The sequence below is a fragment of the Mytilus trossulus genome, chromosome 4, assembly GCF_036588685.1.
Source record: "Mytilus trossulus isolate FHL-02 chromosome 4, PNRI_Mtr1.1.1.hap1, whole genome shotgun sequence".
NCBI lineage: Eukaryota > Metazoa > Mollusca > Bivalvia > Mytilida > Mytilidae > Mytilus > Mytilus trossulus.
In genome coordinates, this window is record NC_086376.1 from 70,213,738 (window position 1) to 70,229,883 (window position 16,146).

A 16,146-nucleotide genomic window follows, 5' to 3' on the forward strand; every position below is an offset into this window, starting at 1 on the left:
ACTAAGATTTTAATAACAAATATGATTAGTTTTTAAAAATACGACAGCGATTTTTGGCCAATTTCCTGAATAAATTCCTGTGCACCTTTCAAATGTCCGCTATTGCCATCTATAATGAAATTGATTTGAAAAATATTGTTTAAAGCTGCAGTTATTTGGGTTTAAAGAGATGTATAAAAACGGCGAATATGTGTCCCCCATTGACAAAACATCAGGCAATTTCAAACATCCTTGGATCAGATGATTTTTTTCAAACAAACACGTTTTCAACCTTAAGAACATTTTGCATTTGAAGTTATCTTCATATAAAAATATCAGTATACTTCCAAAACATATAGACCTGTACATAAACTGTAGAAAACATGGAAAGATAAGGCGAACATGAGCATCCCACTCTAGGCTACCTTCATCATAAATTATTCAGGGAATACATATTTCGGACAGACAAGTGCCGGAGATGATTACGCAAATGAAAGAAAGATCCTACAGTTTAAAGAAATCATTTTATTGCAGAAAAATAATATTAAAATAATTTTTATTAGAATTTTACAGAATAAGCGTTAAAAATTTCACTTATGTGTTTTTTCGGCATCATCATTTAATTGACGTTATGTTGGGGATCTTGCGTGTGCAGCTGTTTAAAAGCTACTTTAAAAAAACTTAATAAAAACGGTATCGTCTCACTGTCAAATGCATATTTTAGAATTCATTTGCTCCTTATAGTATATCATAAGTTTATTGTGTCATGAGTTTTTGCATTGGACTGATACATTAGTTTCTATCAGTGTATTCGTCCAAGCATCGTCCAAGCAGAGACATACTTACAAATGGTACAAGCAAACATTAATAGTAGCTTTTTCAACGGTTGCATTGTATTATATTAATGACTGCTATTAAACAGATAAACGGACTTGATTACTGGTGGAATCAACGAAAAATCTGTATTCATCAGACCTCAGTTTTAAAATGTTATGACTACATTAAACGCCGTTGTACAGAGTATGATGCAGTATATTTGTGGCTCAACAACTGTGAAAACTTAACCTTAAGAGTTTCAGATGAAACAGTTTAAAAGTAATATTTGAATAATCGACTGAAAGATACTAAGGCGGTATAACGCAGATGAAATCTTTAAACTGGCGTTGTTGTTATTCCTTTCAATATTACTTCCATGGTATAAGCCAAAAAGGTAGTTGAAGATTTTTTTCTTTCATAGCGGGGACTACCGTGGGCTTGCGCATAACCGTGTAAAAAAATGTGGTATGATTGCCAATGAGACAACTTCTCAAAAGAAACAGTGCAAATGAAGAAATAGAACATTAATAATGATAATTGAATTTGTATAGACAGCTTCTCACGAGCAAAAAAACCTTAACAATTATTTTAGTTGTACTAAGTGCAGTCAGACTCATGACACTTCACGTCCGGTAACAAAAAGTTACACAAACTGCTATCATTAATTCGAATCAAGGAATATTCTTTGGGTGGAACTACAACCCAATGCCGATACGATATTAAGATGTCAACATACAGTTTTAAGAAAGACAGACGTCTATACAATACAGCATATGCCCCACAACCTCTTTTGTTCAAAGTTAAGTTTGAATGGCGAATCGAATAACCGTTTACACTGTTCATAATATCATTAGATATTATCTTCTTGTCTGCCATTAAACTTTCTGCCAAAGGGGTATGAGTTGTCATTGTGGTCTCTCTTCATAACACTTCGACGAATTCACGTCAAACTAATTATTGTCGAATCTTTGGATTTTCGATTTGACCGTGTCTGAACTTCAACTACATGTGTTAAAGTAGTCTCAGGCTTTCGGGATAACCCATTGTATACTTTTTTTTTTTTTTTATCAAAATATGTAAATGTAATTGGAAGACTATATAGTATTTAATATGCATTATGCGTTTTCCATGTTAAACTAATAAACTTATTATTTAGGCACCAATGCATTTACCATGCTCATAAAAGTATCAAAGTATGTCTTAAATTGCAAGTATCCTTGGTTGTTTTGTTTGCTTTTTCTTAAGTCATCCTGTTCCACTGGTGAATTATAATTACTGCTCTGGGGTGTTGTGCATATCCGTATCAATTAAATGAGTGAATATTGTATTTTGCTACCGACGCAACAATCGCAATATATTTTACAAACTTTATATTTTGGCTGTAGTTTTCTATGAATCTCCTACCATATTGTAATTCCTGCTCATTAATGTTAGTTTTCCAATGTTCGTGTTTCTTTTTGTGCCTTTTGCATACTACGATTTTCTATACTCACGATATAAGATAAGGAGATTGTTATGATTGTGAATAAGTCAACTCAGTATCAAACATAATTAAAAAGATTAACTACATGTAAATAAATTAACGTTTTTATTATATAACATGTCACAACATACACTAAATAAATATAATTACAGTTCTAATATCACAGTTATGCTTTGAATTTGACTCTTGTTTGCATAAATAATAAATAACAAATACATAAAAAAAAATATGGGATACGATTGCCAATGAGACAACTTTCCACAAGAGACCAAAATGACAGAAATTAAAGCCTATTTATTGTCCCAATTAAAATAACTTTTGTTGACAGGCTACACGACATATAATACAAATATCTTGTAGTACATCTCTCTGATGACATTAACAAAAATTGACATTTAGATAATAGAATTTATATTGAATTTAAGTAATTAGTTTATATAGAGCCCTATATAATATAGTATAATATACACTACGAAATCCGATACAATGCTCTGGCCAATAAAATTAGAAGAGACACATCTTCAATGGGATTTCTTTTAAATTCTGCCAGAATTATGTTAATTAATATACATGTTAAGTTTAGTTTATAAATTTCTTCACATTTTTTTTAAAACTTTCAACAATTTATAGCTTCAAATATTGTAAAAGCACCCGTCTATATCGTTGGCCTTAGATGTCACGGTTCTTATGACCTTGAACATATTTTTTTAAAGTCATTAGTATTTTGTGATCCTCTTAAAAAGTTTATAATATTTTTTTTTCAATTTGTTGATATTGAATCTTCACCATGCAGATGTCTTGATTTGCAGTTAATGACAAAGAGGACAGGGCTAATTATATACATTTGTGAGTAAATAAAACACCAATCTGGGACATGCTTGAAATAAAATTTCTTTTAAAATCTCTGTTTTCAATTCAGCAGAATCCTTTGAATGTGCACTAAGGGTAAACACGGACACATTAAGAAGCTCTGGTTCTGTTTCTGTTCAATATAAAAGTAAAAGCGCCGTAACTGCCTGCCGTAATGTTTTAATACCGACCCGAATATGAATACGTCGGTCTATAGCCGTATCCAAGCGATCGTTGTTTGTTTCTAGAATTGTCCAAGTTCCGAAACCCACGCTCATACTGATAAGATTCGTCGTCTTGTGTGCCATCATGTTCAGGAGCTGCCAAAGAACGAAATTGGTACGGTGATTTGGATTCGGATATTTTTGTACGGGGTCCAGACAAGAACGAGTCCTCTTTACTAGCATTCAACGTGTCTGATAACATTTGAACAGACGAAGGTTTTTCTTTTGTGGGTTCAAGATAGTCTGAAAGTAAATTTAGAATTTTTCTTAACTATAAAGTCAACACAACAAGAAACTGGAGCAAGCTAAAAAAAAAAAATCTCTAAAGAAATTAGCCGTGAAGGTTTACAGTATTCTGCATTTCAATAAACTATAAAATGAAAAGTTTGTCCATGTCCTTTAGGGAGTTTTAACCTTAGTTTTCACAACCTGGTCATGAATATTTCTTAACTCTGCTACATGCTTTTCTATACTAAACTAATGTTGAATATGAGAACAGATGAATAAAAAAAACTCGTCGATCATGGGCATCCACGGTTCTATTCAGGGTAGAAAGAAGAAGTCAAATTTTAATTCAAAATACAACAATAAAATGTTCATACTTGTGTAATTAATAATTCACATTCCAGGACTATATCCGATGATTAGATTGCAGTAGCTGAGTTTGCAATGTGATTTTTAAGTTGAATACTAACTTAATATATAGTCAACTGCATGCATGCACGTGTTGTCTTACCTAAATCACTTAAAGTCAGGGAATCGTCTTTTCTCGATGACAGCCCCGAACTTCTGGATTTGGACGAATTTTGATGTTTTTGGTATTTTTTAATCTCTTCATCTTGTTTCTGGTTCAATCTTTTGGCCGACTCGAGTTCTGTTCTAAGTTTGGAACACAGCGATAATGCTCCTTGTGCTATGTGTACCGCTGGTACTATGTTAGTTGTTAGTGCTCTCTGCAATGTCTCTTCAGTGACTAGTTTAAAATCTATAGTGTTGATAAGTTCTTGTCGTTGTTCGTCATTTAAGTTATCAGTTTCTGTAAAAAAAAAAATGGAAGTCAATTTTTTAATAATCTTTTATTTTCATTCTTTTATTTGATGTCATTTTAAATTACACGACAATACATAACCGAGTTCGACTTATTTAGATAGAGAGTTGACTTTTAACAGAATTTTTGTAGAGCAAAAGTACTACATTAACATTATATAAATGTATACGCTAAAGGGGAGAACTATATATATAGCAAGTTCAAAATATACTGAAGTTATATACGCACTATGTAGCGTACATCCTAATGCACTCAATATACTCAAAAACACAATCAGCAATTTCGTTTGATGATTTCCATGGTGATTATTAATAAACATTTATTTGAGAACCCTGGTCCAGAATTTCGGATTTTGCTCTGACAATGTACTACCAAAGATCATTGTAAACATATCCTGATACTGCATAATATTTTTTTAGACTTTATCTTAAAAAGACAACTTGAACATTGTGCACTTTTAAGGTTGACACAACTGCTATATCTATATCAAGGCGTTCTGGATTAGTTTCTTATGTGTGTATGCCCTTATATATACTGTTTATACGATTTATCCCAGGGGTCATAGAGGGTTCTATGTTATATATGTCAAGCTTAAAATCGTGCTCAAAGAATATCCAGACGGTTTAAAGTTCTTAAATACATTGGCAATATTATGTTACACGTTGCAAAATCTGAATAACAGGATTAATTTAATTTAAATAGTTACAATATTAACTTACTTAAAAAGTTAAGATCATATTTAAATTTATATAAATGATTACATGAGATAATGGTAATATTACATATTATATACAGGTATAGTATTGTACCAAGACGTACACACAATTAAAACAAGATATATGAACGAAAGACGAGAAGGTCACATATAGTCATTATATTGGTGTAAACAAAATTGATATACTAAAAAAGTACTATCATAATGATCCTGAAATTCAACAATATCTGTTACCAAGTATGAGCATTATTATAATGTTCAACGATTATCTCCATATGAAATTCTTATTTACATGTATTTATACTTATATGTAAAACGACTGTCATAAAATGTTCCTCAAGAGGCATTATCATTTGGGAAAAGAACATAAAAAATGCACAAGCAAGCATGAATTACAAGTTGGATTCTTAACATATACAGTATATAATTAATACTTCACGTTCCAATACCTTGTCACTTGCACTGCGTTTCAGTGTTTTTTAATTTAATGCACATGTATTCACTTCGGTTTCAAGTTATAAATATTTGTATTATTTCATACTTATTCTTAAATTAAAAGGTCTTGTAGTAACAACTGCCTCCGTTGTCTCAACCCCAAAACAACTCACTTCTACAGAAAAGTTAAACTTACCAGAAGACAGTACATACTCCAGAATAGTGTACATATGATCTTGGTTTGTTTTAGCATCAGAAGGTAATGCTGTAGCCAACAATTTGTAAGTCTCTGCGGTTAATACGCCTTTTCTGACCATCTCTGACATGTATGTGTCCACAATATTTGACGCCTTTTCTGCTTGACCGTTTTCGTTGCAGGTTTCTAGCACTATGTCATGCAAAAGAGATGGAGAAACAATACACAGATCTTCTGCAGATAACCTGTTCAGCATTTCTCCAGCAGCTTTGACTAGCAGACGACGACACGCGCAGCCATGTCCTGTGGCAATACGAAGAACCTTGGTAATCCAGTCCATAGTAACGGCATCATCATATAAAGCATCTTCAGGAATCTCTAATACAATGGAGTCTATAATATGTCCAATGTCTAATTTACTTTTCCCAACATTACTCCCAGAATCTCTCGGACTCAGCGTCGATGTAAGGTTTTCTGTTTTGTTGTTATTCTTCTCTTCTTTTTCTTCCTGTTCGATTATATTACTAATAAACTGAGTCATTAGTTCTGCTAAATGAGAATGCCTTACTCCCCTATCTCTAGCACTAGTAAAGAGCTTCAAAAACCAATCAAAAGGAATAAGAAGTAACGACTTAATTGACTTGTCGCCTCCTTGCTTCTTTGAATTTGTCGGCGAGCTGAACTTTGTTGGTGGTTTGAGCCAACACTCGACTAGCGCATCAGAGCAAGAGGAGACTATTCCGCATGATTCTGCCAACGAACTCATAGAAACACAAGAGCGAAGCATGGAAGCCACAACACTGCTAGAACGACTCATTTTGGCTGAAGTTATTGTATCTTGAATGAACTTGTCACTGACTTCAATCAGATTTGCAGACCCCGTCATCTGTAAAAGCTCCGCAGCACACCTTAAGGGAACAATGTTGTCCTTTGTAGTCTCAATTTTCATGTTGTAGCAAAAGTCGGCAACGAGCCCAAAAACTTCATCACCACCCGGGAAATCGGTCAGCTCCACCCGGCCTGACTCACTTGGTGTATTTTTAGCAAGTTTACAGAAAAATTCTGATTTTGCATAAAGTGGAAATTTGTGAAGTTTAAAATCATTTCCTTCCACGATAACTGTAATGTCTGATAGTTCTCCTGTTGTTCTGAACTTAGAAAAATCCATCTTTTATATCAAAAGTGTCTATAATAAGCTGTACATTCGGTTTACAACAGCAGCCACAAGTGAAGAAAGGGACTCTTATACGACGAAGTCAGAATTAAATTATATAATTAACAAGTCGATTTAATTACGCCAATACACAACTTATATTCCTTGAATATAAAAGCTCCCTTGTATTGTAACATTGTATATCGAGGTTACTACTTCGATCGAGGATATAATGTTTACCTTTTTACGTTCTTACATTGCCTCGCTATTAAACTAGTCCTATCTTGTTTTGTGTATTGGCCTGGGTGATCGATACTGTGATCAAAGATAATTTTCTGTTGGCGATTGATTATTGATTTAAAAGTGAAAAGAATTTTGATAACGAGTACTTTTAAAATAAATAAACCAAATTTCAGTTTGAATTGAACAATATACAATTTACAGTAGTGATAAAATGGTTATCTGTCACGAAATAACATAAATATACATTGTATTTTACATATACTTCTAAATTTAAATGCTCATAAATATGAATGGGATTTACGACAGTCAGAATATTCAGTGATGACAACGAGGAAATAAACTATGCACTTCAGATTTTATTAGACATATAGTCAGAGCTCTTCAAAGAATGTCGATCTAAATGATTAATACATTTTTTACTAAATAGAATTAGTTTTTTTAGTATTATCTATGAAAAGGGGTTATTTTGAAAACTACTTACTTTTGTTCAAAATCTATTCATATCACATCAATATAAGGCATACAAACAAGCTGTATAAAACACTACAGTGAACTCAGATTGCAAAGACTACTCGCCCCTATAGTACCAGCCTGATTTCAAATATATATCAAGTATGCATACAACTTAAAGGAAAGCATACATCTATGGCGTATCATTAGGGTCAAAAGTATATTTTGTTGCAAATGCTATATTAAATACTGCAAATGCTATAATAGATATAGCAAATGCTATAAATTATACTGCAAATGCGGTAATTGTAACTGCAAATGCGACAAATTGTAACAGCAAATGCGACAATTGTAAATGCAAATGCGACAATACGTCCAAATGCAAAAATTAAAACTGCAAATGCCATTTTTGTTTTAAATGTAGCATTTGCTATTATCTCGCGTATCAATAGGGTCAAAAGTAAATTACTGCAAAAGCAACAAATTGTAGCATCTTCACCATTCGCAATTTCATTTTGCAAATGCATTCAGAATAAATGGGTTAATCTTCAATAGGTCCTCCTACTTTTTGCTAAATGATTATATCTTATTAGAATAAATTTGAATATATAATCATATTTATGAAATGATGAAATATGGCATGAATGAATAATAAATATTACAATGAATTAGTTTTATTATACATTCATGCCAATTATAAAATTCTATAATGCAGGTGTGTTAGTCAGTCATCTATGCAGTGTCAATAATTGCAGAATGATACCCGAAACTAGCCAAAGATCAAGAGATTCAAGAACTTTTTTTTTAACTCTTTGTTAATATCAGACACCGACCATTTATGTATTTATGTCCTTCCTTTTTACCGGGTTGGTTGGTTGGTTGGTTGGTTGGTTGGTTGGGGGGGGGGGGGGGGACTTTTAAACCTTTTCTCGATTCAATAAATTTGGAATCTAGTTATTGATGAAGGACAAATATTTCAGTAATAAAACTAATAAACACATTTATTTTTGAAACATAATATACAGTTAAACTAGGACTGATAAATGGGACCTGGGCTGTGACATCAAAAGTGTCCTAAGATTTGTCATAAAATATATCTTAGGACAACTTATAGGACAGACCTAAGACAGTCTTATGATATATATCAGACTGCATATGCATCGAAGGTATCTTAAGACAATCTTAAGATAATATAAAAAAGAAGATGTGGTATGATTGCCAATGAGACAACTATCCACAAAAGACCAAAATGACACAAACAGTAACAACTATAGGTCACCATACGGCCTTCAACAATGAACAAAGCCCATACCGCATAGTCATAAAGCTATAAAAGGCCCCGATAAGACAATGTAAAACAATTCAAACGAGAAAACTAACGGCCTTATTTATGTTATACATGTATTAACAAAGATGCCCAATCGCAGTCTTTAGTGATTTTTTTAGTCGCCCTTTAATGATATAATCATTTTAACAAGTGCATGTATTTATTTTTCTTGTAACATGTGTATATTATGTGTGCATTTTAACCCGTCAGGTCAATTAAACTTTAAAGATTTCTACATCTTATGGTATTTATTTCATAATATATCAAATAAGTACCACAAGATATTATAAATCAGTCATGCAGGTATTTCAAAATATTCTTTGGACAAATATTGATTTTAGTTGCGATGATAAGACATTTTTTGAGTGAGAACTAACTTTTAAACATTTTATAATAAAACATTATACTAAGGGGACGACCATTTGATATTTCGGGGGGGGGGGGGGTGATTCTGAAAATAAATAACTCAGCCTTGATAATAACAAAAATAAATGGTTTGTTATGTGGTAGTTTGAAAATAAATTACTTGACTTGCAATGTATTGAAAATAAATAACTCAGCAGGTCTAATCGAAAGTATGAGATGGCACCAGATTCCTTCATAATTTATTTTGTCCCCCAAAAAATCGGGAAACACTTCACAATTTTTTTTTTATATTTTTATAATAAAAGTATAAATATTATTTAAATATACTTGAAATGTCTTAAAATTGGTTTCATTTAACATGAGATATATTGTCTCAGGAAACCTGACTTCACTTTTAATTTAACAGGGCCGTAACTACATTTAGGCAAATGCCTCATGTAGGAAATTTGAAAACCAAATGCTTGTCTCCATATCAAATTGTGTTCACAGTGAGTGCCTTGCAAGAAGCAAGTTCTGTGATAAACAATTAGTCCTCAGTCAGATTTGTTCTAAATGCTTTGGTCTTCGAGTTATAAGCCAAAAACTGCATTTTACCCCTATGTTCTATTTTTAGCTGTGGCGAACATCTTGGTTGAATGTCCGGGTCACCGGACACATTTTTCAAACTAGATATCCCAAAGATGATTGTGGCTAAGTTTTGATTAATTTGGCCCGGTTGTTTTAGAGGAGAAGATTTTTGTAAAAGATAACTAAGATTTACGAAAAATTGTTTAAATTTGACTATGAAGGGCAATAACTCTTAAAGGGGTCAACTGACCATTTCGGTCAAGTTAACTTATTTGTAGATATTACTTTGCTGAACAGTATTGCTGTGTACAGTTTATCTCTATCTATAATAGTATTCAAGATAATAACAAAAAACAGCAAAATTTCCTTAAAATTACCAATTTAGGGGCAGCACCCCAACAACGGGTTGACCGATTCATCTGAAAATGTCAGGGCAGATAGATCTTCACCTGATTAACAATTTTACCACGTGTCAGATTTGCTCTAAATGCTTTGGTTTTTGAGTTATAAGCCAAAAACTGCATTTACCCCCTATGTTCTATTTTTAGCCATGGCGGCCACCTTTGGTGGTCGGCCGGGTCACCGGACACATTTTGAAACTAGATACCCCAATGATGATTGTGGCCAAGTTTGGTTAAATTTGGCCCTGTAGTTTCAGAGGAGAAGATTTTTGTAAAAGTTAACGACGGACGAGGGACACCAAGTGATGAGAAAAGCTAACTTGGCCCTTTGGGCCAGGTGAGATAAAAAAGGGGATAGTTTTCAGTTAAACATTATGTTTTTTTTTTAAGTAATAAGAACAACGACCGTCAAAACCTTACAAAAATGATTGAGTGTTTCATATGAAGCTAAATCCAGTATTTTCAACTATGGATTAAACATGTTCAATCCATTTAAACTTATGCAATTCGGATTCGTTAAATCTGAACATTGTATGGTACAACATTTAGACAAAAAATTTCAAATGTCAACTATATCGAAAAAAAACACAAAGAGATTTAGTCCTTAAAATTTAAAAAAAGGAATTTATACAACATCTCAAGCTCAATCTGAAAAGAAATGCGACGAATTATATATATAGGAACCGGTTAAATATCTATCTAAACAGAAAATTATACAATTGAACCCAACCTTCCCTATATTAAACAATGTATATGAAACTAAAGAAATAAAAATGTATATGGCTACATAAACCTCCGACCAGGTTCGACTTTGGACAGAACACGTCGGATAGCATTTTGGATTCCTTCTATCCCCCCTTCTATCAGTGGACTAGCACAAGATTACCAAGTAAAATACAAAGTGAACTGAAAACAGATGTATGGTGTCCAGTAAGGACATTTCGAAAACTCGAAAACGCAAAATTGCGAAGTCGAAAACTCGAAAACACGAAGGCGAAAACGCGAAATATTTTTTATACCCAATTTTGCGTTTTCGACTTCACGTTTTAAATAGTGTTTTCGACTTCGCCTTTTTCGAGATTTCGCCCTATAGAATGTGCGAAACTGCGAAATGACCAAGGCACACCGGGCATACAGAACAAATTACGTGTCCACTGAGATGTTGTATGCCCTTTGTCCTTTGACAAAATTGACATAAACATCATAAAAGCATACATGTTTTCAGGCCTTAACGACATTCTGTATGAATGTTACCAAAAAAGAATTGATACAGTGACAAAACAGATATGGTACATGTGAAGTGGACATAACAACATGGTCCTAATGAACTATAGTTGTTAATGTGTGTCAGTTTGGTCTTTCGTGGATAGTTGTCTCATTGGCAATCATACCATATCTTCTTTATTATATGATAATACTGACATGATACTTGTGCGTCGACTTTATTGGCATAACTAGTAAGCAGACTGAAGATAATTTATGATTATTTTTTTTAATATTTCATGTCTTTTATTGACAGTAATTTGCACATTGAAAATAAAGAAATATTACCAACGGTGACAATGTAATGTAAACATACAGGAAAACAAGAATGTGTCCCAAGTACAGGGATGCCCAACTCGCACTATCATTTTCTATGTTCAGTGGACCGCGAAATTGGGGTCAAAACTTTAATTTGGAATTAAAATTAGAAAGATCATATCATAGGGAACATGTGTACTAAGTTTCAAGTTGATTAGACTTCAACTTCTTCAAAACTACCTTGACCAAAAACTTTAACCTGAAGCGAACGGACGCACAGAGGCTTTTGAATGTAGACAGTTACGTATCATGCATTATCTGGTATCGTATTTAAAATTCTGATGGGTATAATCCTTGCAGTAAAAACTTCTGATAGGCCAATTTTCCCCATGAAATCCCATCCACCCAATATGAACAGAAACTCTACATCTGATAGGTCTTAATTCTTAGATCTGATAGGTAATTTTTCATGGTTTTTTTTCTGATACGTATAAAAAAAAATCTCCCCATCCATCCCCATCTGTCAGAAATTAACTTGAATGGCCCAATGCACTATGCCCAACCGATTCGCTGCCTATACCTTTATCATATCGACATGTTCAAGCACTCTGGTCATTTTGCCATATTACATGCAGAAATGCCGCACTCACACTGAACATATTGACATGACACATGCTACATGAACAATATACAAACAGAAATGCTGCACGCATACAGAACATATTGGCAAAATACATGAACAAATACCCTACAGAAATGTTGCATGCGCACTGAATATATTGAACTGATACATTCATTTCTCTTGGGAAATGCTGCATGCACACTGACAAGCAGAATTCACATTAATTTTATCGAAGTGCGAACTGACATGATGTAGTATGTAGACGCTACTGACATGCTGCATTCACACGGGCCAAACTCATACAACATGATGTAGCACATTAAACTTAGTCATGTTGCATTCACACGGACCAAACTCATAAACATGATGTTGTAGCATATAGAACTAACTGATATGTTGCATTTACATGGGCCAAACTCATACAGCATGATGTAGCACATAATACTTACTGGCATGATTTATTCACACGGGGTAAACTCATACAGCATGATGTAGCACATATAACGTACTGACATGCTTTATTCACATGGGCTAAACTCACACAGTATGGTGTAGCACATAGAACCTACTGACATACTTAATTCACACAGGCCATACTCATACAGCATGATGTAGTACAAAGAACTTACTGACATGCTGCATTCATACGGGCTAAACCCATACAGCATGATGTAGCATATAAAACTTACTGACATGTTGCATTCACACGGGCCATACTCATACAGCATGATGAAGCACATATAACTTACTGACATGCTGCATTCACACAGGCTAAACTCACACAGCATGATGTAGCATATAAAACTTACTGACATGCTGCATTCACACGGGCCATACTCATACAGCATGATGAAGCACATAGAATTTACTTACATGCTGCATTCACACGGGCCATACTCATACAGCATAATGTAGCACATAGAACTTACTTACATGCTGCATTCACACGGGCCATACTCATGTAGCATGATGTAGCATACATAACTTACTGACATGCTCTATTCACACGGGCTAAACTCACACAGTATGATGTAGCACATAGAACCTACTGACATACTTTATTCATACAGACTAAACTCATACAGCATGATGTAGCACATATAACTTACTGACATGTTCCATTCACACAGGTTAAACTCATACAGCATGATGTAGCACATATAACTTACTGACATGCGTTATTAACACGGGCTAAACTGTATAATGAAGCACAAACAACTTACTGACATGCTGCATTCACACATGCTAAACCTATACATCATGATGTAGCACATATTACTTACTGACATGCTGCATTCACACAGGCTAAAATCATACAGCATGATGAAGCACATAGAGCTTACTGACATGCTGCATTCACACGGGCCATACTCATACAGCATGATGAAGCACATATAACTTATTGACATGCTGCATTCACACAGGCTAAACTCAGACAGCATGATGTAGCATATAAAACTTACTGACATGCTGCATTCACACGGGCCATACTCATACAGCATGATGTAGCACATATAACTTACTGACATGTTCCATTCACACAGGTTAAACTCATACAGCATGATGTAGCACATATAACTTACTGACATGCATTATTAACACGGGCTAAACTGTATAATGAAGCACATACAACTTACTGACATGCTGCATTCATACATGCTAAACCCATACAGCATGATGTAGCACATATTACTTACTGACATGCTGCATTCACACAGGCTAAACTTATACAGCATGATGAAGCACATAGAGCTTACTGACATGCTTTTTTCACACAGGCTAAACTCATACAGTATGGTGTAGCACATATAACTTACTGACATGCTTTATTCACACAGGCTAAACTCATACAGTATGGTGTAGCACATAGAACTTACTGACATGCTTTATTCACACAGGCCAAACGGGATGTAGCATGTATACCTTACTGATACGCCTCATTTTCAAGAGTCATAAACAGGATATAGCACTTATATCCTACGGGCATTCTGAATTTACACGGGTCATACTGCATGATATAGCCTTACATGACCTTATAGTAACATATAGTTGCCAACTTCTACATCATTTAGTCTCTGGTTGAAAGTTTCCACATGAAAAATAATACATCTTGTTATTTTTATAATGTTGTATGACCATAGGTCGTTTTGACATATGGAATGTTTATTTGCCACATACACATATCATATGTGCTTTCCATTTTGACACAATGAATTGGCCAGTTAATATGCATATTGTATGTGTATTGGCCATATAAACACAACATTATGTGTATTGGCCATTTACATGATTTAGGTATTGTATTGTATTTGTATTGGCCATACTGACACATCATATGGTCATTATTCATTTTTGTGTATGGTATGTATATTGTCATTGAACTATTTAACATAATGTAAGTGTATTTGCCATATTAATATGGACATATTGTTTGTGTTAACTTATTGCAATGTAACTGACACATATTGTAATTGAATTGGTCATGATGACTTATTGAATGTGTGTTGATAACATTATATGAGCATTAGTCAAATTGACATTAAGTAAGTGTATTTTTAATACTGACTTCTTATAGCTATCTTCAGGGCCAGGATTGGCTTCCTTTTCTCTAGAAATAAAAGACCAAAATAAGTGTAAGTGTATTTTACAGATAGATAACACAAACAACTTGCAAAATCAATATGAAATATAACCTCTAGGTGGCTATTGGGCGTCATACTGTTAATGTCCACTGTTGCATGAAATTCCAACTCATGTTCAGTTGACCTTTTTAAAATAACTATTAAAGTGTTCCCAGTTAGTTATAGGTTGATGTAAATTTTGGAAAGTGGATATGGTTGAATAGTGGTTATATCAAATCCATCTATGATACATCTTGTATCTTAAGTTATATGGTAGATACTGACCATCCATAGAGGGTTAGTAAAATTCATAGGAGGTAAGGCTGGAGTCCGAATCCCCTATGGATTTTATTCACCCTCTATGGATCCGTAGGGGTCAGTAGGTAACTGTATAACAAATTTATCGCACACAGTTTTTTTCTGCTGCGTTCTGTTGAAAAATAACAATTATACAAAACAACATTAGTAAATGACGTCACCATTAACATGTCATGAATCCCCTATGAAATCTACTAACGCCCTACAATCTCATAGGGGGTCACCACGTGACTGTGTTAAACCAATAACAATGTGATAATTTACCAACAGTGGTATAATGTCACTTGTTATATCAGTATGGAAATTCACTAACCCCCTACAGTCTCATAGGGGGTCACCATGTGACTGTGTTAAACCAATCACAACGTGATAATTTACCCATGGTTGGATAATGCCACTTGTTATATAGGTATGTCATATTACTGCGGATTCATTATCATTTGTGGGATATAATCTTTTTATGGGTTTCTTGGTTAACCACAAATTTAAATATTCAAAATTACAATTTTCTATAGGCTTGCTTGTCTGCAAACATTTGCAAAACCACAAAATCAAATATCATCAAATCAAAATAATTAGGAATCTGCATAAATAAATTAATTTACAGCAGTTTAGTTCAAGTTAGTCAATATTAAGCAAGCATTAGGGAAAAAATAAAGGTATTTGAATATATATTTCTTTGTTTCATTAGCACCAACCCTATATATGATAACTTTTATATATAGTCAATGGAGAAAAAAAATTCTTTTTTAAAGATTACTCAATTATTTTATTTTAATGTCATTCCCCTTATATACAATAAAGCAATATTT

At 33.6% G+C, this 16,146-nt stretch overlaps 1 protein-coding gene across 1 annotated transcript; it reads right to left on the minus strand.

Annotated features, from left to right (window-relative positions):
* Nucleotides 1-2,366: 2,366 nt before the first annotated feature.
* LOC134715853 (uncharacterized) lies at nucleotides 2,367-7,226 on the minus strand. The gene is made up of 3 exons (XM_063578361.1): nucleotides 5,746-7,226; nucleotides 4,088-4,387; nucleotides 2,367-3,594 (listed from the first exon to the last, which is right to left on the minus strand). The coding sequence occupies exons 1-3, from the start codon at nucleotides 6,911-6,913 to the stop codon at nucleotides 3,308-3,310; spliced, it is 1,755 nt and encodes a 584-aa protein (XP_063434431.1). The 5' UTR covers nucleotides 6,914-7,226; the 3' UTR covers nucleotides 2,367-3,307.
* Nucleotides 7,227-16,146: the final 8,920 nt, after the last annotated feature.

What these genes read in the sequence shown, in the direction of transcription:
- LOC134715853 (XM_063578361.1), bottom strand. Translation starts at nt 6,913, where the DNA reads ATGGATTTTTCTAAGTTCAGAACAACAGGAGAACTATCAGACATTACA. An exon ending in GGAGTATGTACTGTCTTCTG is followed by an intron (nt 4,388 to 5,745) that starts GTAAGTTTAACT and finishes TTTTTTTTACAG; the next exon opens with AAACTGATAACTTAAATGAC. An exon ending in CCTGACTTTAAGTGATTTAG is followed by an intron (nt 3,595 to 4,087) that starts GTAAGACAACAC and finishes ATTTACTTTCAG; the next exon opens with ACTATCTTGAACCCACAAAA.